Here is a 26,968-nt window from a genome sequence, read left to right as displayed (position 1 = left end):
GCTCGTTCTTACCTCACCTCAGCCCTTTCTGTCGTCCCTGTGCAGCAACAATGGCTCTGAACTGGTGATTGTTTTATTTAGAGCTAATGAAGTCATGTCAAATCTCCTAGCTTTGTCATTTAGTTACTTTGTGTGCAATTATTTTTCTTGGTTTAGTGCAAGAATATGTTTAAAAACATGGGCAAATTAAACTATTATTCTGAAATGCCCGAGGCAGTAGAGAATTTGAACAATTAAATTAGAACAGATACTCTAGGAAAAGTAAAAGGTGTCTCATCTGGGTGTGAATCATGGACTTTTGCCCAGAGAAGCTGTGGCTGCCCCATCCCTGGAGGGGTTCAAGGCCAGGTTGGAGGGGGCTTGGAGCAACCTGGTGTGGTGGGAGGTGTCCCTGCCCAGGGCAGGGGGTGGCACTGGATGGGCTTTAAGGTCCCTTCCCACCCAAACCATTCTGTGATTCTATGATTTTAAGAAAAAGGAAATGACAAGAAATGGCTTTTAGAGGTTTTGCTGTTGGACACAGGATGGCGAAGTTGAACACGTTGTGCTCTTGGAAATTACCGAGACAAGGTCTTCTGCAAAAAGATCACCAAGTTTGACAGTTTTTTAATCAGCAGAGTCCTATGTCCATCTTCTTGACCAAACTCATGTTGTTTTCTCAAGACAAATAGTTAATTACTCAGTGTTAGACCAAGGGTGCAGCAGGTAGTTTTCAAGAGAGTTAGTGGAGACAATTCTATGATTCTATGAAATTATGGGACTACATCTTCCTGCGTGATCCATTGCTGTTTTCCTTTATAGCTAATTGATTTTGTTTGTAAGGAAAAAATCCATAATTTTTAGAGACTTGTTTTTCATTAAAATAATTTGAAATTTGAATTTTGCTAATGTAGTAAATACATCATCATTTATTTTAATTAATGCCTCTCTAGTTTAATTAGATGATTATCAGAACTTTCTAAATATGATTTTAATTTTTTGATGCAGTGTTCCAGGTAATAAGTAACATAAATATTCTTTTAGCTGCATGTTGTTTATCATCCAGTTTAATTGGTATGATACACTTGGATTCATCCAGTTAAAGAGAAATTTAGAACGAGCTGGGATTGTCTGAACCCAGGCTGCAGGATGAAATGATGATACTTTTGGAAGATCTGGTCCCTGATATAAATCCAGAAAAGAGCTTACAGTGGGTGATTAAATGGACAACTTGGGCATGAGCAGCACCAACTGATGTTCTCAGTGGCAGTGGTTTGCACGAGGTGGAGAAAACGTGACATCTCTGGTGGCCCAAGTTTGAAGTAGAATGAGCTGCGTGAGACTTGCTTCGGTTCCTCATGCTATTGGGGTGTTTTTCTCCCTTATTTAAGTGAGGTAAAGCACAGCAGCCCTTCACGTGTGAAGGCTGGGGATGTACTTCTGCCATGTGTATATTTTAAACTGGTATCTCGAGCATTTTTCTTCTGCCAGTTGCAAAATTACTGTAGGTGATGTGAACACAGGTAGGAAAAAAAGTGTGTCTCTACATGAGAAATGAAAAGGTGCCTGAAAATAATTTATTCAGAATTAAGCAGAACAAAAAGGACTGTGTATTAGACTAATCTGATATAAATGTCAAGGATTTCAATTTGAAGGAGCAGCTCTCTGCTCTAACATGTACTTGTTGTGTATTATACATGGTATTGGCCACGTACGACAAAACTGCCACAGGGATGGCTTGAGGAGCAGAACAGGACAGAACAGTTGGTAGAAAGTGTCTGTCTTTAATGTCAGGATTCTTGGTAACACAAAACATACACATTTGTGTCAGTTTTAATGATTTTGTCTTGTTCTTGCTCACTAATATTCTGTAATGTTTTGCTGATACTCTTTGGTGGGTATGTAAGAACATACTATGGAAGAAGAATAATAACACAGTTGTCTGTGTTGGTGATGTCTCCCAGGTTTATGTCACTAGCATGTTTCATTAGTTTATTCCTGTCCTTCTTTTAATGATCATTAATGTAAATATTCGACAGGTTTTGTCCAGAAGCTGATATCCAAGGAGAAGCTCCAATAGTACCCTCCCTGCACATCAGCAGTTCCTCTTCTAATGCAACCTGATGCAATTTCCTCTTTGCCAAGTTCCTTTACCCACATTTCCACTTCTATCCTAATTCTTATCTTTTCAAAAATTTAACTCACAGTTATCTAGTAGCATCAATTTTAGTTTGCTTGGGTCCAACGGGATTTTTCCTGTTCTGCTTGCTTTCTTTTTCTTCATCTAGAAAATCCTTTTTCATAATAAGTAAATCAGGTTGGTTTTTAAATGAGATACCACTGGTAAATTGAGTTCTCTTTTCTTTCCAAATGTATTCTGAGGCTGTGCAGATTGCCAAAACCGGCAACCTGGGTTTTCACTGATTTTAATTTCTGTACAGTCCTTCCTGTAGATGTCTTGCTTTGTCAGCTATATTGTGAATCTTCTTGTAATCTCATGTAAAATATTTCTTTAGTTTTGAGGTGTCCTCTATATACTTTGTGGTTTTTCTCATTCTCTTTTAATTTCTGTGGCTGAAACATTTTTGTTTGCCGCCTCAATCTTCTTTGATTTTGTTGGTTTTCATCTGCAAGATTTAACTTAGGTTGACCGGTGTGGCAGTTCTTACCTTCTGACCTCCAAACTGTAACGTACTTTGATGATGAATCTCTTTCCTTTCCTGTAGGCCATCTCCTGTTTTTTGAAGTGATTATTAATTTATTTAGACTTGAAGCTATTTCTTGCAAGTTTTGTTGTGATTTTTTTCCTGTGCTGATGATATAAATTCAAGATATGTATTCTTTGTTTTTTACATTAAGGATATGCATTTGTCCTGGTTTGAGGTAAAACAGGGCCTGTCTTTATTGTAATATTGACCTTAAAAGTTGAAGCCAACTTTGCCTTTTGTCCAATCTATCGAGATGCGTGACTGGACTCAAGAGCACAGCGGAGAAGAAAACTTGAGGCTCAAGTATGTTGTGATTTGAATGGTGACCAGCCCGGGTTATTTCTATCGTGTGCCTTTAGATGATGCCTTGTGGCCTTTCCTAGAAGGGGCCCTCAGAAGATGCTTTCTAAGGTGGTGAGGTGTGGTGTGGACCTGCCAAAAATGGGTTATGGAGCACCCACTGAAGTAGCATTTTCCCAGAACTATGCTCTATCAGGGAGAATAGTTACAGTCAATTATTTCAAATTATCTTCATAGCCATATCCCTGAGACTGAGTCCACTTGACTTCAGTAAATTAAGTAGGTTTTCAAAGCCTGTTGTATTTTAAACGTAAAACTTACTTACTGACTTGGTCATCTTTCTTCTAATTAGAGTTAAAGAGCATCAACTCTTCATGAGTTGATTTTAAATAGTCGTTTCTCAAGTGTTCGTAGCAAACTGTCAGCCGTCATATCTGGGAGTACTTGAATGTTCCCGTTAGTGAGGCATTTGTTCTTTAATCTGTATTTGGGTGGTTAGTCCCCTGTGACTAACCCCTTGCTTGCAAGAGCTGTTTACATTTGTGATAACATCACAGTGCTATTTGTTCCTCTGCAGACATTCCATGGGACCTCTATCTAATCTCCTCAGTAGCTGTTCCACAACAGAGAGATGTGTGATGTCAGTCACTGTGTGTACTCCCATCCCTTCCACCATACTTCAGTACAGGCTCCTATTTCTTATCCCACCTCTTGTGTGTCCTTCATTTATTATTTAGTCTCCGTGTATAGGATTGTCCAGTGCCTGTCTCCATGTGTTAAGAGCATCAGGACTTTAGGTTCCTTCAGTTTGTTGGCCTTCATTAGTATAGAGATTTCATGTCAAGTTCCTTGGACAGATTTGGCATAGTCCTTTCATTGACTGAATAGCTATAGGGCTACTGGTTTTGTCATTAGTGCATTAGTACTAATGACTTTTTGTCATTTTACATTAGTGCTGTCTGTTTCCCTTGCTGTTCATCATTATCTGCCTGTAAGTTCCTTTAGCCACAGCTGTATCTGATTTTCCCTTCTCTTATACTTTACCCAATTCTCTCCCGTCATTCCCCCCCCAGTTTCTTCATTATCAAGACCTCTTTGCAGCCGTGCTGACCTCAGTCCCAGCTTACCTTGCAAATGAAGATCCGATGCTTGGGTTTGCGTTGTTTTGCGTTTAGAGCCTGTGGGAGGAAGGTTCACGTGTGGGGAGGGTGCGTATGAAGGTCTAACCAGCTGGCCGAAGCCTGCCTGCCCACTCCGCTCGGTGTCTGACTCTGCTGCCCCCCTCATAGGTGGGCTCTTATGGACTTTATAGTCTCGTTAGGTTTACAGGAGCTATTAGGGGAGTGGTGGGGTTCTCCTATACCATCACCTACTTACAGGTAGCTGAAGAGTCTTCCTCAGCTGGGGTTTTGGGTGAAGAAGTTCCCTTGCAGGGGAGGGAAGCCAGCCCTTTGGAAATTCTGCTGGGATGTAATGGGAGCACTCACAGTCGAAAATAAGATTGTTTTTTTGCCAGGGGGGTATAAATAGCAGGTGTTTAGAACTCCTTCACGTACAGACATTCTGAGCGTTTAGAGTTGGCCTTTTGCAAGTTTACCAGCTCTGAATTTGCTAGGCCGTGCTGAGCGAGGAGAGGCAGGCGGCGGGTGGTTGTGTATCCGTGTGTACACAGGCGTGTATCTGTGCGCACACACGGACACCGAGCTTTGTGTTCGTTTAGGTCGGGGCTCTGAGACCAGCAGCCTCCTCGGTGGCCGACGGGCCCCGTAACAGCAGCGCCTCACGGGTCACCATTCCACGGGCTGGAATGTTTCAGCCTCTGACCACCAAATTTACCCAGGGAAAGGTTTCTGCTTTCATCCGCTGGGATGGAGACTCCACCTAAAGGAGGGTGAGGGAAGTGGTCTGTGTCCCCGGGTCACCTCCCAAGGGTTGTCCCTGGTCTGCCTTGTTGGAGGAGCTGGGGCGTATGAAGGGAGAACCAAGTATTAGTTGTCTGGCCGAGAGCAAGAGAGCGACTCTGCCAGCCGCGCAGGGACCAGCTTATCCCTCTTTAAAACAAGAATGACCCCTCGTTTCCTATGTTTTGGAACAGATATCAAGACGACAGCTGTGAAAAAAGGCGACGAATACGTCATAAATGGGGGTAAGATGTGGACGACGTCGGGGTGCCAGGCGGACTGGATGTGCCTGTTGGCCAACACCAGCGAGGGACCTCCCCACCGAAACAAGTCTCTCATCTGTCTGCCGATGAATCTGCCCGGTAACAGCACAGAACTCTTCCTCTTCTCGTTGGATTTTAGCTGTGGCTTTTTGTGTATGCCTCATGCAAGAAGGAAGGGCGTTTGACAGAAAGCACTGCACCGTGAATGCTCTTCTAAGTCAGGGGTTTCACCATCGCACAGAGTTGGTTCTGAAATGCATGTGCACACTTCCACAAAAAAAGTAAGGGTCAAGAGGAAGGGAGAAGGAAGTTAAATATTGTGCAGCCTTCAGCCTATGGCTCCCGAACAATTTTATATAGAGAGTCCTTTCCACCAAAAACAAATTTCGAAAAATTGTTCAGAATACATTGGCATGGGAATATTTCATAACCCTCTGTGAAAACAAATAGACAAGTCAGTGCCAAGGACAAAATGAATGCCTCAAAGAAATCATTAAAAATAGAGCCAACTTTTTTTTTTTTTGGAATGTTATAACATCCAGTGCCTTTTAGTTTTGGAGAAGTTCCACAAAACTTTTATCTTGGTGTTCAGTGCCCAAAAGGCGTGAGATGCAAACAGTCCTCAAAATAAATAATGTATTACACTATTTACCCAGATCTTTGCTGCATATGAACTATATGTAAGATGTTGTTAAATTATCTTTCCAAAATAGCATTTAACCCCTTTCTGTTTTGTATGAGGACTGGTGAGAATATATATATATTCTTTTTTCAATGAATGGAGGAGTATTTTTAAGCTTGCTGTCTATTTCTTCAGAAAATATTGAAAATGATTCCCAAACATAAAAAATAAAACAGTTTAGAGATTTTAAACTTGGGAAATGCATGGGAAATACCTGCAGTAAATAGATTTTGAGTAGAAAAATTGCCTGAGTCACCTGAAGCTGATCTGCAGAAGCGCAGAAGTCTTCCTAGAAACAAAACCTGCACTCCTCAGAGTGTATATGCTTTCATTCTTCTGTGTGATACAGCCATTGGCCTCCAGAAGGGTCACGGTACCAGATTGGTGACCTTCTGAAATGAAGTATTAAGATGGTTCATTGTGCTTAGTGGGTGGGTCATCCCAGAAATGAGATTTTTTTTTTTCCAAGATAACAAAGAAGAAAAATATGAGAAAGGCTGCCATTTGACACAGATGTGAGGAAGAAGCTCCATCTGTTTTGGTCCGTCCGAAGGATATCTGTCTGCCCAAGACCATGCTCCTTGGAGGGCAGCAGGTCGCGGCTGCATGGGAAGCTTCTGGAGGACACCACCATCGAGCGCCTGTGGATGTGTGTGTGTCAGAGCTGGAGAAGGAGTGTGTTAGGGCTGATGAGTGCTGGGGCCACCAGCCTGGATGGTGGGGTCAGGAGGGGATCTGTGGTACAGCAACTCCTCCGTTGCTGGCAGCTGGAAGGACATGGGGACTAGTCCAGCCTTTTTCAGAAGAATCCTAATTGTTTCATACTTATATAACTTGGTGATAAGATAAAAACCAAACAAGGTTCCAAGTCTGAAAGCAAATTGCTGACTTCAACAACTGGTGATTTATTTGAGACGTGAAGCAGGATTCGCTGCTTCTGATTTTAGGTGTGAGGGTCTGTTCTGGGGTGAAGCAAATCATGGTCTGGATTTGACAAACGCTGCTGAATGCGTTTCTCATAACGGGATTTTGGATAACAGCAGTGTGGATTCACAGTCCATAGCTGGACTAGAATACTCCTCATACTAACGATGTCTTAAAACAAAAAAAGCTGAATTTCTCATATGACTAAAGAGAATCTAACAAGCCATGAAATGTCTGTGTGTAAGGCATACAGACAAATGGCTTGCAGCCCTGATCTGGTAACTGTTTGTGTGCTGGTTTGTCTCCTGAGCCCTCGGGCAGCACTAGGGAAGATGCAAGGAGGAGATGATCAGGAGAAGAGCATCCAGGAAAGGGGAAAGAGCGTGTTTCTCAGGTTGCAATTTAAAATGTGCCTCTTTCCATTTGTAATGGCACTAAGTGGTGTCAGGAGGGAGCGGCTGCCTTCCTTTCTCTCAAGACAGAATATAGGAAATAAAAGAGGTTGTCAGAAGGCTGGAGGAGAGGGAGAAAATGAAAACTCAGAGAGGCCTGGGAAGAGCTGCCCAGGAAGAGATGGAGCAATCCATCTTGGTGATACCGGTGGAGCAGCACAGGTGGCTCTGTCAAAGTGATTTTAGTAAATGAGGCACTTGGCCTTACTAGATTGAGATTTGTGTTTTATGGGATGCCTTGTGATTTACTTAATACAGACAAACTCCGGGAGTTACCTGGGCAGATGATTTCTACTGCTGCTGGTGATTTTTAGTATACAGTACCCCTTACAAAGAGAATGAAGATAATTTAAGTAAGGGAAGATTTTGATGCCCATATTGTAGCCAATGAGATGATTACATATCATTGTCTTCAAAGAACAGAAAACGTAAAGTGTGTGCTAGCAACGGGGGGAACAGCACGAGACTTATGCAGTTTGGCCTCCTTCAGTGTGAGAATCTGAGAGGAGGTGACACTGGGAAGGCACAACAGAGAGGGGACGCTGCTGGATTCGGGAAACTTGAACACACAGCCCCGTCTAGAAGGAAGAAGTACAGATAGAAATCATTAAGACATTCAGCTCCTCTAACCAAACCTGGGAGAGCTTTCTTGAATAGTTGTTGTTGTGTGTGCATCTGTGGAAGTACCCGATACGACTGATTTAGCAATAATGAAGAACTGGCAGGAGTTATACTTTTTCCAGCAGAGTCCATAAGAGCAGTAAGCATCCTCACATGGGTGAGGAGCAGTGATTGCATAAAACCAGCTGGAAGGAGACCCAAGACATGATCTCTGAGACTCTCAAAGAAACCAAGCGGTAATATTCCAACAGCAAAAAGGTATTCCAGAAATCATTTGGGCCTGGAAATTGTTCAGTGTGTGTTTGTTTAGCTCTGATTTCAATACAGCAACAAACCACAAATGCTTTTTTGGAATGCCTGGGTGCAAATTGCTGGACGATTTTCAATCCAAGAATCAAAAATTTTTATCCAGCTGTCCTGATTTTCTTCCTGCGTTGAACACACGCCAAAGCAAGTATTCCTTCCACATAATCTGTTCATAGATTGGCTGGTGGAGAAAAATTTGTTAGTGGAGGATGTGGAAATCTATGTGGACCTTATTCTGAGAGCAGTCTTGGCGTTTGGAAATAGTGTCAGTATTTCATCTCTGCGGAGAGATTAAACTTTCCATAGCCTTGATCAATGCAGAGAGTGAATTTGAAGGGGATGGATGCCAACATCTTCTGCCTGCAAAACCAAAGGAATTTTCACATGGCCTCCTGTCAGTAGAAGCTGAGATGTCGGTATTAGTTCAGAAGGAGATGTTCACCGAAAGCCGAGCAGGACAGCAAGGTACAGACAAGTACAGAGAGGGACCACAACAATCTGTGCGGTGACCAACTCCTACCCAGGCATCTTAGAGAGCAGTAGAGGATTGGGGAAAAAAAGTAGAATAAAGAGGAAAATATTACCAGAATACCTCCTCATCACAAAACTGGTTGGAATACCATGTATGTGGGTAGTAAAATGTTTGGTTTTCTGCAAAGACATATATGCTGATTTAGAGGACTGTTTTTCTATATATATTGACTTGGTGTAATCAGTGTGTTTGCAGCAATGTGGTGTGATTATAATCCCTCTCTTCTGCGGGACAGGCTAGAAAGGGGAGGGTAAACGTGGAAGAGAGGAAAGGAAGAGGATTTCCAAGGAGGAGAAATTCTCTAGTTGCAGCTTAAAACATAGCTCTGGTTTTGTCATTATTAAATATTTCTCTGCTGTTTCACAGCAGTGCAGGCACTCAGCAAATACCCCTAAACTCAATTCCAGAATTTTACTACAGTGTGCAAGAAATCAAACATAAGCAAATAAACATTGCATTGTTTCAAGACGTGAAGTTAGACTATTACTGCTAGTAAACAATTATTATTTGGGGACATAATGAAAATGGGGACCTTCACAATTACGGTTCCTGCTTTGCTAATTAAATACAATGGAAAAAACTCTTAAAAATAGGATGTGAGCCATTTTACTCTTAAATTCCAGGATACTGTTAGGTTTTTCCTAAAGGTAGGTTTCACTGTAGTCTTGTCACATCTGCAAACTTTGCTTTCTTAAAACGCTGTACTTGTACGTAGCACTTCTGTTTCTTGTGGCTTTCTAATACCCCTTTTTCTTCAGGCATCCACGTTGCTAAAAAGATAGACAAACTGGGCATGAGGTCATCGGACACGGCTCAGATCTTCTTTGAAGACGTCCGGGTGCCCACGAAAAACCTCATCGGTGAGGAAGGGAAGGGTTTTACCTACCAGATGTTGCAGTTCCAAGAAGAGCGGCTGTGGGGAGTAGCCACTGGTAAGTCATCGCTGGGGCTGGGACACAGGGTCACCCCTGGCAGGACTAACAGCACTTCCCTTTTGTTGTCAGTTGCAATGACCTCCTTCTGTCGTAACCTGGGTACAGACAACCTTCCCTTTCTGCAGGAAAACTTGAAATAGAAAAATATTTTGTTGAGGCATCACAGAGGCTGCTGGTTTTGCCTTGTTTCTTTTTCTTGGTGCTTTTCTGCTGATAAGGAAATATGGCATTGTGTTATGTCTGCTACAAATGCGGTACAAAGGCTGTCAAAATACTGGCAAGAAACAGAAGGACAGTGACTTTTCCTTTAGTCACCTCTGATGTTTATCCTGGATTTTAGCAAATTAACTTAGTGGCTGTGTAAGGAAGTGGCTCTTACAGGATGTGAGAGCTCTGTTTTGCTGATGTTTTACCTCTGTGCCCTTTGGGCATACGTGGTACAGCACCAAATCCCTGTCCCTGAAATGATTTTGTCACGGAGTTCCTGTTCCTATGAACTTGGGCTGTGCTCGCATATGCATATTTGAGTTCAGGATATTATGGATATTATCTGCATATTATGGATTCTGGATATTCCAGGTAACCACATCCAAGTCTGGATTGTCCGTTTTCAGCCTAAATATAATGTGATTCACTGAAAGGAGATTGGTACTCTCTAAATCATGGGGTTGTATAAACTATGTCACCCCGTTGGTGCTCCTGTGCACACCCCGTCTGTCGCTGTCTGCCTGGGGCTGGGGAGTGGGGAGCTCTCAGAAGTGATTTTCTGATTCAATGAACAAATGAAAAAAATCACTCCCAGTTGTGGGTTGATCCCAGACCAAGTATTTCAGAGTTCAGATGCTTTAAAAAAAAAATCTTCGGTTTTGGCTAAAATTCTTAGTTCAGCCTGAGATAAACAGTAACAGTGTGAGTAGTTTTAGCAAAGAACGGGAGGCTGGACAGGCAAGTGATGCCACTGCAGAGCCGAGCAAGGAGATGTGGTCCTGCTGCTGGTCCTGCTTCAGTCGAGGCGTAGGCAGATGGCAAGGACATGTGTTTTTGTGTTCAGTTTGAAGTCGAAGCTAAACAAAACTTTAAAAAAAGTCAGAAAAAAGTCAAAACTTTAAAAAAGTCAGAAAATGCCAGGTCACAGCAATGCTCCCCAGGCAGCAGAGCAGCCCAGGGTATTAGTCATGCCCCCAGGCAAAAGTGACGCGCGCTGACAGCATCCAAGCATCAAGCCTGGCAGGTTTGGTCACTCCCAGTAAAACCACTGGCAGCTCGGTACTCTCCAGCCTTGCACAAGCATCCCACAGTCACTCTGCCCTGCCAGGAAACGGGACACCAGGTTTCAATTCTTCTTTTTGCCCAGAACAACCCCTGGGAGCCAGGAGCCCTTGCCCTGGATGAGCAGTCCAGGAAGGGCATGAGGACTTGGGGTCATTTTAGGCTTGAGGGACTGCATCTGGAGTGCTGGGACCAGTTCTGAGCTCCCCATTTCAAGAAGGACAGGGAACTGCTGGAGAGGGTACAGCAGAGGGCTACGGAGATGATGAGGGGACCGGAGCATCTCTGTGATGAGGAAAGGCTGAGGGACTTGGGTCTTTTTTGTCTGGAGAAGAGAAGGCTGAGGGGGGATCTGATCAAGGCCTATAAATACTTCAAGGGTGGGTGTCAGGAGGATGGGGCCAGTCTTTTTTCAGTGGTGCCCAGTGACAGGACAAGAGGGAACGGGCACAAACTGGAACATGGGAAGTTCCATCTGAACATGAGGAGGAACTTCTTTGCTGTGAGGGTGGCAGAGCCCTGGAAGAGGCTGCCCAGAGAGGTGGTGGAGTCTCCTTCTCTGGAGACATTCAGACCCGCCCTGGACACGTTCCTGTGGGACCTGCTCTGGGTGACCCTGCTCTGGCAGGGGGTTGGACTGGATGATCTCCAGAGGTCCCTTCCAACACCATATCATTCTGTGATTCTGTGAAACCGATGTTCAGAAGGGATCCAGGTGCTTGATGGATGGGGTTTGTTACACCGCCACGTCTGGCTGTTAACTCCCAGTCCTGCGCAGGGTTTTACGTACGTTCAACCACGAGTGTTTTGCTGAAGGCTCGGATGTGCAGAGCTCTGTACACACCGTCAGCAGTTCTGTGATGAGGTCTGCATGTCTGATCCTAGTCCTCACCTCTGGTCCTCAGAAGGATGGCTTCAAGCTGTGCCGGGGGAGATTTAGGAAGGATATTAGGAAAAATTTTCACACTGAAAGGGTTATTAAGGATTGGAATGGGCTGCCCAGGGAAGTGGTGGAGTCACCATCCCTGGAGGTATTTAAAAGATGTGTTGACATAGAGCTTAGAGACATGGTTTAGTGATGGTTTTTGTCAGTGTTGGGTTGATGGTTGGACTCCAACCTGGACAATTCTATGATTCTATGACTATTCCTGTGACATTGAAAATCATCAGTCTGCTTTCAAACACTTCAGGGACAGGTCCTGGCATCCTCGCTTTCACCGCTTCCTAAGACTTGGCAGAAGCAGTTGACTGCCATTCTTTTCTTTCTTTCCTTTTCAGGCATTGTTTTGTTTTGCTGTGTTTGGGGGTTTTGTTGGTTTTTACGTATTTTTAGCATCAAGTATCATGCGTTCCAGCTTTCTCTATTAATTATCTTCTTTTTGGCCAGATTTCAGAACATGTGGGGAATTTCCTTCCTTCTTCACCTTTTTTTTTTTCCCCCCTTTTAAAATGAATTTTCAGTCAAAGAGATTTAAAATATAAACAGAAAACTAATTTCCTGGAATTGCAAAATTTGGTCACAGGTGTGGTCTTTCATTCCGAGTGACACGTTACCAAAGACACTGGTAGAAGTGGCTGTTTCTTGCCTCACTGAAAAAGGCACTCGTAAACTCGTTGTGACACTCGGTGAGCCCTGTCCCTTTGTGGACCTGTTGCACTGAGCACAGGAAGAGGACGTTGCCGTGGCAGGAACGCAAACAGGTTTTTTTGTGAATTGCTTAACTGGGAGGCAAAGGGGGAGTTCGGTGTGAGTGAGGGGGCAGAACGGCGCTTTTCTAATGACTTCTCTCTGCTCCCGTAGTCTCTGTTTTATGAGCACCCCTGAGTCACGGCCAGGAGGATGACAGAGCCCTTGGTGTGGGCAACGCACGTCCGTAAGGGACAGATTGCTCAGCTTGGACCTCCCTGCACATCTCGCTGGAGAGCGACCAGCCCCAGCCTACAAAAAACATATCGATTTCCTTTTGTTTTGAGAGGGGACGTAGCAAGGCAAAATGTGTTTACAGTGGGCAGAAGTTTCAAGTGGAAAAATGTTAAGTTGGATGGAGGTAGGAGGAAAAGATTGTTCTGCATCTGGCAGCTCCCAGCACTTTCACAACTGGGGGCTGTGCGGCAGAGCCCGTGTCCCTCAGGCTGCCCCGCAGCCACCTCGCCTGCGTGTGCTGTCACTTGGAACCAAGCTTGTCTGAGGATGTGGAGAACATCGTATGACAAAAGGGGAAACAAATATGCAGGGGAAAAAAAAAAAAAAAAGAGTGCCGAGAGAAAATGAGTTTCTCTGTTAGGAACGGCACTCTCTGTACTTCTATGGCTGGCAAGGCGTTGTGTGCTGTTACGGGGCTGTGGGCAGTCAGGATATTCACAACACGCTGCCTTTCCTTGCCGTTTGCTGCACAGGGAAGCTTTGCCATGTTAGAGCTAAGCTCTAAATGCCATCACAGAATGGTTCAGGTTGGAAGGGACCTTTAAAGCCCCCCCAGTGCCACCCCTGCCCTGGGCAGGGACACCTCCCACCAGAGCAGGTTGCTCCAAGCCCCCTCCAACCTGGCCTTGAACCCCTCCAGGGATGGGGCAGCCACAGCTTCTCTGGGCAACCTGGGCCAGGCTCTCACCACCCTCACAGCAAAGAATTTCTTAGAATCATAGAATGGCTTGGGTTGGAAGGTACCTTAGGGATCATCTGGTTCCAACCCCAAAACATTCTTCCTTGTGCTCAGTCTCAATCTCACCTCTTTCACTTTAAAACTGGTGGCCCTTTTCCTGTCGCAGCAGGTTCTGGTAAAAAGTCTCTCTCCGTTTCTAATAACCCCCTTTAGGTACTGAAACGCTGCAACAGGGTCTGCCCGGAGCCTTCTCCTCCCCAGGCTGGACAGCCCCAGCTCTGTCTCACATTTGCCAAACAAAATTCTCCCCATATTCAGCACCTGCTGTCTTTATTATTATTATTGTCCTGTTAGGCTGCAAGAGACCGGTAGCCCTTCGCTTCAAGGCTGGTTTCCCTTTTATTCTTGCTTCAAACAGGGTATCTCTGAGTTTCCTCAAAAAGTAGCAGTGAACTAGTTCTCTTGCACTAAAGCCATGTGTGCCGTCTCCCTCCTGCCTTCCCGCAGCCTCCTGATTGGATTCCCTCTCTGTCAGAAGCGCCGTTCAGCATTTACTAAAACCTGCTGTGGATCTCGATGTTTTTCCCTTCCTTTCTGTCCTGGGATCGGATCACGGAACGCAGACGTAGGAAGCAGTCGGTGGTGATCCTTGATCTCTGAGCAGGTTTCTGCCTTCTCTCCCCTGAAGCTTCCTTGCGTTTCCATTTCTGCAGCGCCGCCCGGGGAGACATTTTCTCCTGGGACTGTAACAGACCTCCAGGACACGGGTACTATGGAAAGCAGGAGTTGCCACAAGCTTTTGCTGGGGCCCCAGATTAAGGCATTAAGGATAAATTTTACACACTTGTTATTACATATTGGTCTCTGTGACTTTCCTTCCCTCTTCTCCATCCCCTTCACTCTCCTCCCAGTTTTGGCAGTTTGGGGGCTCAGGTGAAATAGGGATAAAGAGGTTTTCAAGATACAAGGAAATACCAGACTTTTCTTCAGAATTGAAACTGCACCCCAGACCGAGCCTGTGGAATAATTTACTTTAGAAAACTTAATGTCTTGTTTGTGCAGTGTGGAAAAAAAAAAGGATCTTTTTCAACAAGAAGAAAAAAAGAACAGATCTGGCTAAACGACGTCTTCTCTTGTGCTTTGCTTCTTCCAAGTCCTGACCCCTCTGGAAACGATAATTCGGGAAACGATCGACTACACCCGCCAGCGGAAAGTGTTTGACCAGTCCGTCCTGCACAACCAAACCGTGCATTTCCGCCTGGCCGAGCTGGCCACCGAAGTGGAGCTCCTTCGCTCCCTGCTCTACCGCACCGTGGGTGAGCTTCTCCTCCTGCGAAGGACATTGTCCGGCTGCAGGACACGGCGGGGTGATGGCCAGGGAGGCGGGCTGGGATCGGTGACTCTGTCTGCATAACTACTTTTTTTAATTCCTTTTTTTTTTAATTCTTTTTCCTTAGCTCTCTATGTGGGAGGCAACGATGTGACAAAGTTTGCCTCCATGGCTAAGCTAAAGGCCGGCCGGCTGGCCCGCGAAGTGACCGATAGCTGCCTCCAGTTTTGGGGAGGAATGGGCTTCACCAGCGAGGTTCTGGTGAGCAGGTTTTACAGGTAAGCAAGCGAGCGGTGAAAATAGGAAATGGCTGTACTGAAATTTGGCCTCTGAGATGCCCCACTGAATGATCACCCCCTGGAAAAGGGCCCGGCGCTGAGCCGCTGCGGATGGTGTTGCTCCACTGAATGGAATGTCCCTGGTGTACCTTGTGGACGCAGCGGCATCCCCAGGCCCATCGACGTGGGGGTGACGGGTGAGTGATTTGCCTATTCCTTTGCCAAATCTTGGTGTTGCATTACAGCCGTGTAGCTGGAACCGCCCCCAGGTCACCCTGAATGGCAGGTGAAAGAAGCGAACTCCGTGTTTTCCCTCATGGCCCTCTGGTACCTGCCGGGCAGGAGCACAAGGGGACGAAGGGGAAGCCTACCAACAAGTGATTTTGTTTTTTGGTCTTTGCTCTTTGTTTGCTTGTTGTCTTGATTACAAGAACAGAACTAAAATGAAACAGAAGCTTTTTTCCCAAACCAATGAAAATCAGCTTTATCTTTCCCCCCAAAGATACGTGTGAAACAGAAGTGGTCTTTTCCGATAGCAGTCCCCCCGGGATTAGTGACGGCAGACACCGTGTGAGACACACGGGAGGTGGAGGCTCACACAGCAAGCTGGTTCAGCGCTAACACAGCACAGAGGCCTTTTTGCAAACTAATTCAAAGTCCCTTCAGATTTTACCCTGTATCTACTGAGAGCAAAATTCTCTCTAAGCGAACAGTTTTCTTGGCAGCTGTTAGGAAAATTCTGGCCCCGGTGTCTTGTATTCTGTAGAAGGAGCAACGTGGAACTTGCGTTTTCTTGCAGGAACAGGTTCCAGCCTGGAGAAGAGAAGGCTCCGGGGAGACCTTATTGCGGCTTTCCAGTACTTAAAGGGGGCTACAGGAGGGATGGGGACAAACTTTTTAGCAGGGCCTGTTGTGACAGGACAAGGGCTAATGGCTTTAAGCTATAAGGGTGGATTTAGACCAGGTTTAAGGAAGACGTTTTTTACACTGAGGGTGGTGAGAGCCTGGCCCAGGTTGCCCAGAGAAGCTGTGGCTGCCCCATCCCTGGAGGGGTTCAAGGCCAGGTTGGAGGGGGCTTGGAGCAACCTGGGCTGGTGGGAGGTGTCCCTGCCCAGGGCAGGGGGTGGCACTGGGGGGGCTTTAAGGTCCCTTCCAACTGAAACCATATGAGTCTGTGATTTCAGTTCAGCCCTTATATATATGGTACCTAATCAAAAGTTAGCAAAATTAGTTAGTGGGTCAATTAGTTGAAAGTTTTGGTAAATGTATCTGTCTAAAGTGAGAGCAGAACACTTTAAAAAAAAAATCTGTAAAAAGTGTATTTCTTTTCACTAGGTTCAGTTACTTTTTCTAGTTCTAATAGCACTGTATGAATAAGAATGTGGCAAGTCAGAGAGATCCTCAACCTTTTTTGACTTGTGGGTTCCCAAAGTTTTGTGGAGAGGGGCAGGCTGTGGTGTGCGGTGGGTTTCAGCCAGCTGACCATACCATGGGGTTTATCAGTTATTTTTTTCACAGCCTCTGTATTAGCAGCCAATGGTCCCTGGTGATACAGGTGTTAAACGCTACTGCAGCGGGCACACTGAACAAAATGAATCTGTGGCGAGAGGCGCTTTGTGTCGGTGTAGGGATGTGTACGGATCAGAGTGTGTGTGCTTTCACAGAGCTCTGATTTGCCTTTAGATTTCCTAGCCCGGTATAACGCTGCTAACTCTGGGCAAGGCTTTGCTGTGTGAATTCCAGAGCGGTTTCCGAGTACACCAGCACAGTCACATTTTTCCTGAGAAGAAATCCAGAGTATTTCCCATTGGTGTGAGCTCTGCCAGCTGGCTAAAGAAACCTTTCTGCCTCTAAAACGCACACTGTTATAGATGAGGCTAGAGGTGGTGCGATATCTATGCCCTAAAATTTTCTGTGAATCAGTAAAATTCCACTATTGAGTAACCGTAAGCTCCAGGAAGGGAGAAGTAGAGCATTACCTAAATAAACAACTACAGGTTCAAGTCAGAATCTCGTTAATCTGTAACGATAAGCAAAGCAGCGACTTTCCTAAAGCCATTATTTTTTGTCCCAGAGTCTGAGTAAGCGCTGGCGTCACTGGGTGGTGTTTGCAGGCAGCGGAACTGCACAGCGTGACACCCCGTCATTGCGGACAGAGATCTCTGGAGCATAATCCTTACCAAGTTCCCAAGGAAATGTCAGTCTTTGATACCCGTCAGGCTGGAACTCCTCAAAGAGCACACAGCGTCAGGCGTGATTAGTGCACGCAGCCCTTGAATTGTAGTTATTAGTGGTGGCTGGGAGAGAATAAACAGACGAGGCCAAAAACCCCCATCTGCCAAGTGGCTTTGTTCACAGCTGTCGTTTTAATCATCTTTTAAACTTTATAAGACTTCTCTGAAGCACAGTACTCTCTGGGAGGCGTAAAGGACCTGTTTCTCCATGCGGGTGCCTGTAGTGGGCTGGCTCCATACACCTAAATGTCTCCTTTTCAGTTGCAGAGATTCTGAGAAGGACACGGGGTTTGAAAAAAACCGCTTTGAGCCAAGATATCAAAGGGTTTAATAGAAAACTAGAAGCCAATATAAAAAAACAATAAGATTTTCCAGACTTTCCCCTAGTAGCAGGGTTCCAGGGAAGGAGAGCGCCAGACGGGAGTCGGGTTTGTTTGGTTTTCTCTCCCCTGGATGAAATGCCTTGAAGAAATCATGACTTCAGAAAAATCAATTACTGAACAAATCCACAGCCTTTATGAAAACCCCAGGTTGTGAGAGACCAGGGGGAGAAAAACTTCATGTAGCAAGTTTATTGCAGTTTTTCAGACTTCGTAACAGGAGTTTTAAAAAATTTCAGGTAAATTTTCAGGTCTATGTATCTTGATAGTAATGGTGTACACTTCAGTTCTTACAAGAAGAGCTGGTCTTGCTGCCTTAAAAAAGTTGGGGGTGGTTGGTTTTTTTTTTTAAATTAAGCTTGTTTCCAAGTACTACACACTGTGTCTGACTGCTGCCGGGTCTCACAAGTTTTACTCTTGTGGAGTGTCGTTTCTTTACCTGCTGCATCATGAAAGTAAGCAAGCTTGGGGCAGCCATTCCTTTTTAAAGCAGAGAGGCTGTATATACTATATAGTACTATACAATACTGTACTATAATACTATATAACACCCATATGGATTGTGCCTGACCTCACGTAGCCATTGGGGAGACCAGGAAGATGCTTGTCAGTTAAAAAAACATGAATGAAAATTGTACCTTCTCCAAACAGTTCTCCAACAGCTCCTGTCCTGACCCACTAATATTCTTTTTACCACACAGTTAAGCAAAGTTTAAGTGCTGCAGCACTTTTTTTGCTGCTGGCCCTCCAAAAGCTCCCTCCCCTCCTCAAATTCAGCTGCAGGTTTAGGCACCTCCAGCTCTGATGAAGGACCAGGGCAGGTGCTGGGGGCAGGATCAGACCCTCTCACCAGGAGGAGGCAGTGGGTGAGGTGTTCTGCAGGCAACTGGCATTAACTCTTAATTAGTTTATGTAGGCATTAGTATATGTAGGTAATTTGAGCAGGCTCTGGGAAGAGCCTGTGACGCTTTACATGCCAGCCCAAAGTGGTAACACCTGAACAGAAGATGTTTCAAGATGAAAAGCTATGCCAAGTTTAAAGTTACTTTTTGGAAAAAAAAATCTGAAAGATGGATGTGTCAAATTATACCTTAAGCCTTTTGATTTTTGAATAAGCAGCATCTCTGTGCACAAAAGGGTATTTACAGCACCGACAGCACATTTGTCCACACCCTGTATGTACTTCTGTAAACATGGGGGGGGTCAGGGGAATAAATAATAATATGCACAGGACAAGGGGGTACGCGCAGCCCTGTACTTGTTCCAGCCGTTGTAGCACCCAGATGTTTACAGCCACTCTTTATGTTTCTGCAGAGACTTGAGGCTGATGTCGATAGGAGGTGGCACGGACGAAACCATGCTGTCCATCATTTGCAAGTACATGGAAATCCTTCCCAGCAAGTGACCCCTCTCCACTCCTCCTCGGAAACGAAGTGCGAGCCCGGCTGGTGCCGCACAGGGACGGGAACAGCCAGCGCCTGGCTCATGGGGCAAATAAGCAGAAAAAGTAACAGCAATTCTGCCAATGAACTGCTCCTCGGGGTCTTTGATGCTGTTGGTATGGAACAGTCTGAATGCCTGTGGCCTCCTGCAGGATTTTTTTTCTCCTTTTTTCCCTGGTGGATTATGTTTTTGGGGGGGGTCTAGTGATCCACACTAAGCACCCAGAAAAATTGTTTTCTTTAATCATGGTGTATCTACATTTTAAAGCATCTAAGCCACCAGTTACAAAACACAATTTCCATGTGGACAGAGCTGTGATTTCACCAGGAGCCTGAGCTAATTCCAGGGTAACTGCTTTCATGATCCGTCCTTATGGCACAGATTATTCCCTGCCCTGTTCAAAGACTGGAACAGTGACTTGGCTCTTGATTACAGGTACCTTCCCTATCCTTGAATTTTAGCAAGTAATCATTAAAATGAGCTCTGTCACCTTTGCCAGGTTCACATGGACTCGTACTAAGCTCAGTGGTGGGTGCGGGGCTGGTTTTTATTTGTACAATTCTACAAATAACTGTTTAATTGTACCTGAAGCTTCTGGAGGCCTGAAGTTCAGCAGCAAGGTATCATGTTTTATGTGCAATTATTAAAGAAAAATATTAAAACATCCCCATACTAATATAAAAATTGTGTGTTATTACTTAAATGAGATGGTGCAATTTATGTTTTGTGCCACAATCACCTCAAAGTCAAAGTGTGTATTAAGTCCTTTCAAAATTGCTGTGATTGGTTACACAAAAAATGGGGGAGAAGACCTAGTCCCAGTTCTGCATTAATTACCTTTTCATCTGGTTTGACATTTAAGAAGAAAATCCTGTTGGTTTTATGCATGCTCTGAAGGACTAGGAGAACTCACTGACCAATGTGTGCTCTGTTGAGACCTAAGGACCACCCCAAATGTTTCCCAAAACAGACAGGAAACCTACCGGCCACATCACCAGCTGCATCACCCCTTTTTCTACTTAAATGCTGCACTATTTCCAAAAAGATACACTGGTATTCTACAGTAGAAAAGAATGTAGATAAACAACACTAGTTAGAATACTACAGGACGCTTTATTTGTCACTTTGTAATTAGTTGTTAATGGCAACGTTATACAGTATTTCTAGAAAAGTTTTTCAAAAATTGTAGATACAATTTCAATATCCAGGAAGCTTAAATTTTTGAAGGTTAAACTCAGCAGTGTAATAGCTTCAACTAGTAGAAACTATTCAGTGAGGCAAAGCTAAGTCTTCAAAATAAAAATCCTTAATATGACAGCACCCCCAAAAGGTGCATCATAATATACTTTAATATAAAATTCAAAATACCTAACCTCGTATTTCAGACATCACGCGGTGTACATCTACGGATCATCACAGACTGAAAAGTAAACATAATAATGGTAGAAGTTCTAGTGATTCAATGGAATCATTAAGTTTTAGATACTTTAAATATAAAGAAAACATTTGTACTGGGTCCATATTGGTTGATCCCAATGATCAAAGGCAGTTGCTTAAAACAGTAGATGCATAAGCATGATTTGTCACATTTAAAAAAAAATAAAATCCATTTTTAAGTAACTTCTCCTAAGTTTAAGCTACAGTTTAAGCTACTTAAACACGTACACTATCAGACCTAGCCACAAAAATAACTCTTGGGGGTACCACTATCACATTTGTTAGCTTCAGGCCAGCCTTTTAAAAACCCACAGATAAAACCAATTTAGAAAGATCCAAGTATTCCTTGTTCTTTTGCAACCTTGGAATTACTGTATGCCTGAAACTGGAGCTCTAATTTAGAGCATGGCCTGGAGTGAAAAGCAGAATGAAAGAGAAAGTCTTGTAATTCTGCAATTACTTCATATCCAAACAACCACTGCTTTCTGCATTTTTTTAAATCAATTGTAAAAACTATTCTCCCCTAAAAAAAAAATACCCTACTATGCTAGCAGTTCCTGCATATTTACGAATAATCCCCCCAAAACAGGGGATGATGGGAAAAAATTCTGCTACATTAAGAAAACTATATATAACATTGCATTAATAGTTAATGCAATTCACAATAATTTCACTGGGTTTTATCAACAGAATGTGCCACTTTAGATCAGTGTCTTCATTAATTAAGACTGCTTTATAGTTGAAATTACACAATTTAAACTGCCGGTAACATGCATCACCTCAGTTTAATAATCCAGTATATTACAAAGAAAACAAACAATGCAAAGAGCATCATGTAGCAGAGCAGCTTTGTCTGGCTGCCCCGGGACAGCGTCCTCAGTCTGCCCATGGTCGCACCCAGCAGTCCACCCGCAGAGTCAAAGTCGTTATCCTACGTTTAAAGACAAGCAGAGAAATAAACCAACAAAAAACCACATTACCCTAAGGGAAAAAAGTTCACCCCTAAAGCTTGCCAAGTTTAGTTTTCCCTGTTTTTCCAAAACTAAAGTTATGTCAGAGGCAGCTTCTGACAATTAACCAGGAGGAACTTTCACCCGTTTGTCCAGGTGAATGCAAGTGAAGAAGACATTTCTGACTTCCTTGGTTTTTGCTTCCCTCTTCTATTCTTAAATACATTTAAATATAGAACTGCCTTTTTAATACTACTATACTTTTGCTAATTGGAAACAAGCGGTAATATCTGCAGTAGAAAGACCTTGGTTGTGCCTTAGAAGTAATGCGTTTGACAGTATTTCTGTTTTTGAACAGAAATATTGCTGCTGAATTAGTCCCATTTTAGAGTCAACATTTTAATAGCAATGTTCCTGTGCTTTCCATTACTGACTTCCTAATCCTGCCCCGTATTTAAAGAAAGTTAGTGACTAAACACTTACCATTTCTGATAACATCTTATTTTGGTTTTTAACTTCTGTTCCAATTTCAATGGAGAGCTATAAAAAAAAAAAACAAACCCAAAAGTATTAAATGTGAGCAATCACAAAGATGAGAGAAATCAGTCTAAAATCCATGACTTGACTAGCTTTTCCCCAGGTAAAGCGTGAGAACCGTACCTGGTGTTTTCAAACACGAAAATAACATGCACATTATTCCGTCAATAGCCATCAGGAAAGTAAATATTTGTCATTTGACCAGATGAGTCTGGAGAGTCACAGAAGGTACTCGATGCTCCTCCTCCCCTTTTCTCCTTCAACAGGGAATTCCTTATTAGAATTATTCCATAGACTTTCAAAAATTCAAGATCTTGTCAAGTGTAAGTAGCAGTTATCCATTTCCTGGGACAACTGTTCAAATTACGAGCACAGAGCCCCCCGAGCACCCTTCCTAACGCAGTGCTGCAGAGCTGACCCCATAACCTGTAACAAATCTCTTCTGACAAGTTCCTGCTACAATGAAAATGGGAATTGCTTTTGTGTACCTGTCTCTTCCTTCCCTGCTCTGTGCCATGGGACAGCGAGGGCACAGCGGAACAAGGAAGGAGATCAAGTAGGCAAGTGAGGGTCAGCTCAAGTCTACTGCTTGACTGGTCCATATAATTTAATTCAATACATTTCACTCTAATGAAATACTTACTGATTTGATGGCGCTGACTTTTGTACGCAGACTTTCTGTTAACCTTTCATTTTCTTCTTCATAAACACTGTACCCGCTGTTGGTATAGCCATAGTTGCCAGCAGATGCTCCATCGCCTATAAACACAGGAACCAGAAAGAAAACACCACTGGACCAAGTGCTTCTCATGCGTGGAAAAACACACTTTCCATTAAAGTTGCATTTCCTTAACAGTACCCTCAGCAGTCAGGAAGAGGCACCGCTTGTTCCTGAGACAGAAATTCACCCTTTTTCAAATGTGTAAGTTATCTTTCAATATGCAAATCAAAGGCAGAAAACCAAGGAATGGTTTTAAGTAAATACTATAAAATTTGGCCCCACACTGTTTTCAGATGACTTCTATAGAAATCAGCCCAGGCATCCCATGGAGATGTGACAGGAGCACTGAGGCCACCACATCCAGCAGTAAAAGCTAACTCAAGGCAGGAAAGTTGAGATGGTTCTCTAAGACAGACAGACACTTGATCACACCCGCATTTGAAGGGGAGAGGATACTCTGATCCTTACGTGTATTTCTCTACAAACAAGCCTCAGAGGAGAAGCCAGGCCCCGTTTCTGTCACCATTCCACGGTTCTATCCCCACTCCTGCCTTTGCTTTTCAGGTGCTGGAGCTTCAGGACTGCAGAGGAAGCGGAGCAGAAGGGAATGAAAGCTCCTCAGCTCCACATATTCGCTCCAACCTCTAATAAAGGCCTTTATAGACAACAGCTGGACAGCAGACCGGGCAAAGGAGAATTAAAGCCAGGTCCTGTCTAGACAAAAATTCAGTCTTAGGTCTCAAATCAAGGATTTGAAACCAAAGAAGAGAGACCAAGACTGAGAAAAGCAAACAGAAAGGAACTATTATAAGCTTTACGATAAAGATCCTACTAGATTAATTCAACTATCAATCCACCTATTACATTAATCAATATTTATAGAGCTAGTCAGAATGCCACACTAAAATTGTCTAAATGCCTTTGGTTGATTCCTCTTCAATGCAATTTTAAGATTTTTGTGCTTGGGTACCCTTCCCCCCCCCCCGCCCCCCGAGGAAAAATGGAGAGATGAGAGACACCAACAGCATTCACAGATAAAGCTCCGTCTCGAACAGTTTCACAGTGTGCTTGGCACACATAATATTAAGATTTTAAAAGAGGGAATTATGATGCTACTCTCATAACAGATGTAATTTTATATTAACCCATAAAGCTATTCTTTAAGTGTAAGTAATGAGAATTTTTTAGTTTGTTCTTGTAAACTGTTTAAATGTTATTCTAGGAATTAAGATAACAACAAATTCTCATTGAGACTGGGTGAAATGTGTATTTCCATTTCATCACAGCGAGAGTCAATAAGCTACTATCCCCCCAATCAAAAGTAGCAATGCCAAGTGTAGAAAGGTGGCTAAAATGACATCATTTAGAGAGTCAGGATTGTTCCCTTGGATTTTTACAAACGCATCTCAGTACAGTACTTCCTACAAAGTGACGCACAGTTTTGAGTATGTTTATAAGTTAATATACCATATAGCTTCAGGCCAAAATACCATAACTCTGATTATTACACAGGCTGTGTCATCCATACCAGATGGGGATGCTTCTAAACAGGCAGAGCCACTTCTATGCACTTAACAGAAAGCACTAGGGAGAAGCCCGGCTCCTGCTGTTTACAGGAAGGACAGGAACTTCAGCACAGCAGTTCTGTGGGCTCTCCTGCAACACTGTCCGTTGACAGCACGTGTAACGTGGACACGGCCATCACATCATCACAGGCTAAAAAAGAGCTCCCAGGTAGCTGGTGCCCACCGCAGAAGCACTGGTGCTTTCTTTCTCCAGCCTACTAAATAAAAGGAATTCTAGACTGACAGATGAAATGTCAAGGGAAAGCAGCAAACTACTGCAGCTGGTAATAGTCATAACAGACATTTAAGTCTTCTGCTCGACCTCCCAGCAGATTGTTTAAGAAGTCGTTTCAGGACGTTTGCCAACAACATACTAAGAGAAGGTGTGCTCTTTCCCCTGCACTCCTTCCATAAACATCCATCACCCTCTTTTTCAGAAACAGCACACTGAGCTGGGTGGCCTTCGGTCTAACCCCTCTAGTTCATACCCCGGAGCAAGACTTCAGTCTAACAAAGAAAAGGACTGAAGACCTAAGCGTTATCAAATGCCCATCTTTGTATGATACACATCCCAGCACATCTCTTGATCTAGTAAGAAGTGTATCCAAGACTTGTTTTATCTTGTGAAAATACTGTTACACAGCACAAACGGAAAGTGTAGAAGTAAATGTAGGGTGGTGTTAGAGACACACCTGGATTAGCCACATGGCATTGATCAGCCCCATTGATTCGCTGTTTAGGAAGAAGTACCAGAACTCAGTCATAAATTTCCGAGGTATAAACATTACCAAAGCTTTACAGTGAGGTCACAGCACCCACATAGTTCTAGGACATGACACGGGAGTTCAAAGTTCATAGTCACCAAGGTGGCTGCTGGTTGGCAAACAGGGCCTGAGCTTCTCAGAACACTCCGCAGGAACTGCAGAGATTTCTGCCTTTGTATCAGATTATAATTGTAATAAACTGACAACAGCTGGGTGGGTTTTTTTTCACCAAACATAGCAGGAAAACACACAGAAGTACTAAAATTTAAAAAACAACTGAGAATTTGGAAAGAACTTGACTGAAGAGTGACAAATCTGTCCATCCATGGAAACACAGCTCAAATTAACACTGTGTTTGAACCATTCACAAACACAATTAAATACAAATGCCAGTGCTGCTCCCTAAGCCCAGCTGAGCTGGAGAGAGACGAGAGAAGCAGGGGGAACGGACACAATACCTTTCCCGCCCAACCCCCGAGCTCTGCGGCAGGCCGGCACCCACCGGCACAGCCCCTCGCCCCCAGAGACTCCCCCGGAGCCCCCACCCGGGGCCGGGCCCTGCCCAGCCGCCCCCGGCAGCGGCTCCCACACGGGAGCACGGCCTGCTCCGGCCCGGACGAAGAAGCGTTTCTCTCCCTCTCCCTTCAACCCTCCAGCACCAGCCGAGGGCCCGACCAGGCCGGACGGGTGACAGAGGCGGCTGCAGGCCCCGCCGCCGAGGGCCGCCGCGCTTACCCAGCCCCGCGCGCCTCATGGCCGTGCCCGGAGCTGCCGAGGGAGGAGACGGAGGAGGATTAGGAGGAGGATGTGAGCGACCCCCGCACCCGCAGCGCCTGAGGGAAGCGGGGCTGTGCGGGGCGGCCGCGGCCCAGCTGCAGCTCGGCCGCCCGGCTCATTCACCCGCCGAGCGCCACGACAGCGCTCCGTGCCGCGCGGCACGCTGGGTACGGCGGCGCCGGGGCCGGGCCGCGGGGGCTGATGGGAGCTGTAGTTCCGCGCCGCTCCGGCGGCGCTGAGGGGAGGCCCGGCCCCGGCGGCTGGGTCCCGGACGGTCCCGGACAGAGGCCGCCTCCAGCCCCGGGGGACACGGTTCATCCCGAGCTGGAGCACGGTGCCTGCAGGGCCTCCCTCAGCAGCCCAGGGCACTGAACTAGCGTGGCGTTTCTCAGGGGACAGGGTGGCAGAGCATGCGGCCCACGCGCTGTCCCTGGGCCCAGCAGGCTCCAAAACCGCCGTGATTTACCCCAAAATGCACATTTCCTGCTGCTGGCCCCTGAGGCCGTGGTTTCGGGGAGCAGCAGGAGGTGGGGGCCCGGCCACCAGCTGGAGCGGGTGCTGGTGGAGCAGCTTCATCCCCGTGCATCCACCTCCCCACGGCCTCGGGAGAGCAACTCCATGAAGTGTGACCCGTCGTGAATTTAGTCAATCCAGTGCCCGTTTCAGCTTGCGTTAGACTTTTTTAAGAATTGATCCTGAAAGGAAAAAAAAAAAAATCTCAGCCTTCGTATCAGGAGGCCATCCGTACACTATCATTTTATTGTTTGGAAAGGGAAGATTCTCGGTGGGTGTCTTGTAGCAGGCAGTCAAAAAATTAAAATTCAGTGCTGAGCGGAGCGTTACCACCTTCCCCCCATTCACTCAGAAGTAGCAGGCGCGGTACTGAGCACACGGCAGCTCCAACGGAAACCTGCAGATTTCATTATTACTGAATTTGCAGTTCTCCGAATGATTTAAATTTCATTTGCAAAGGTAGTTTCCCCTTCATTCTTTAACCCCATACAACGCTTTACCAGAAATGCGTTTTACCGGCTTTTATTAAAGATGGGACTCACTCTGTACACCAGTGGGTTGAAT

The 26,968-nt window shown here is 44.9% G+C and overlaps 2 protein-coding genes across 2 annotated transcripts in view; one reads left to right on the top strand and one right to left on the bottom strand.

Moving 5' to 3' along the window:
- LOC141466291 (probable acyl-CoA dehydrogenase 6) overlaps positions 1–20,761 on the top strand; it is a 70,127-nt gene extending 49,366 nt beyond the window's left edge. Inside the window, exons 5-9 of the mRNA XM_074150120.1 lie at positions 5,083–5,250; positions 9,427–9,600; positions 14,630–14,791; positions 14,933–15,083; positions 19,012–20,761. Of these exons, the coding sequence (XP_074006221.1) occupies positions 5,083–5,250; positions 9,427–9,600; positions 14,630–14,791; positions 14,933–15,083; positions 19,012–19,102 (746 nt within the window). The 3' untranslated portion in view covers positions 19,103–20,761. The remainder of the gene's footprint in view (positions 1–5,082; positions 5,251–9,426; positions 9,601–14,629; positions 14,792–14,932; positions 15,084–19,011) is intronic.
- On the bottom strand, positions 20,236–26,039 carry BET1 (Bet1 golgi vesicular membrane trafficking protein). Its single transcript, XM_074150121.1, has 4 exons — positions 25,850–26,039; positions 22,708–22,823; positions 22,011–22,067; positions 20,236–21,508 (listed from the first exon to the last, which is right to left on the bottom strand). The coding sequence occupies exons 1-4, from the start codon at positions 25,866–25,868 to the stop codon at positions 21,353–21,355; spliced, it is 348 nt and encodes a 115-aa protein (XP_074006222.1). The 5' UTR covers positions 25,869–26,039; the 3' UTR covers positions 20,236–21,352.
- Positions 26,040–26,968: the final 929 nt, after the last annotated feature.

The sequence above is a fragment of the Numenius arquata genome, chromosome 7 (genome assembly GCF_964106895.1).
Source record: "Numenius arquata chromosome 7, bNumArq3.hap1.1, whole genome shotgun sequence".
Taxonomy (NCBI): Eukaryota; Metazoa; Chordata; class Aves; order Charadriiformes; family Scolopacidae; genus Numenius; species Numenius arquata.
Note: the sequence above shows the minus strand (reverse complement) of the source record. Positions and strands in the feature narration are given on the sequence as shown.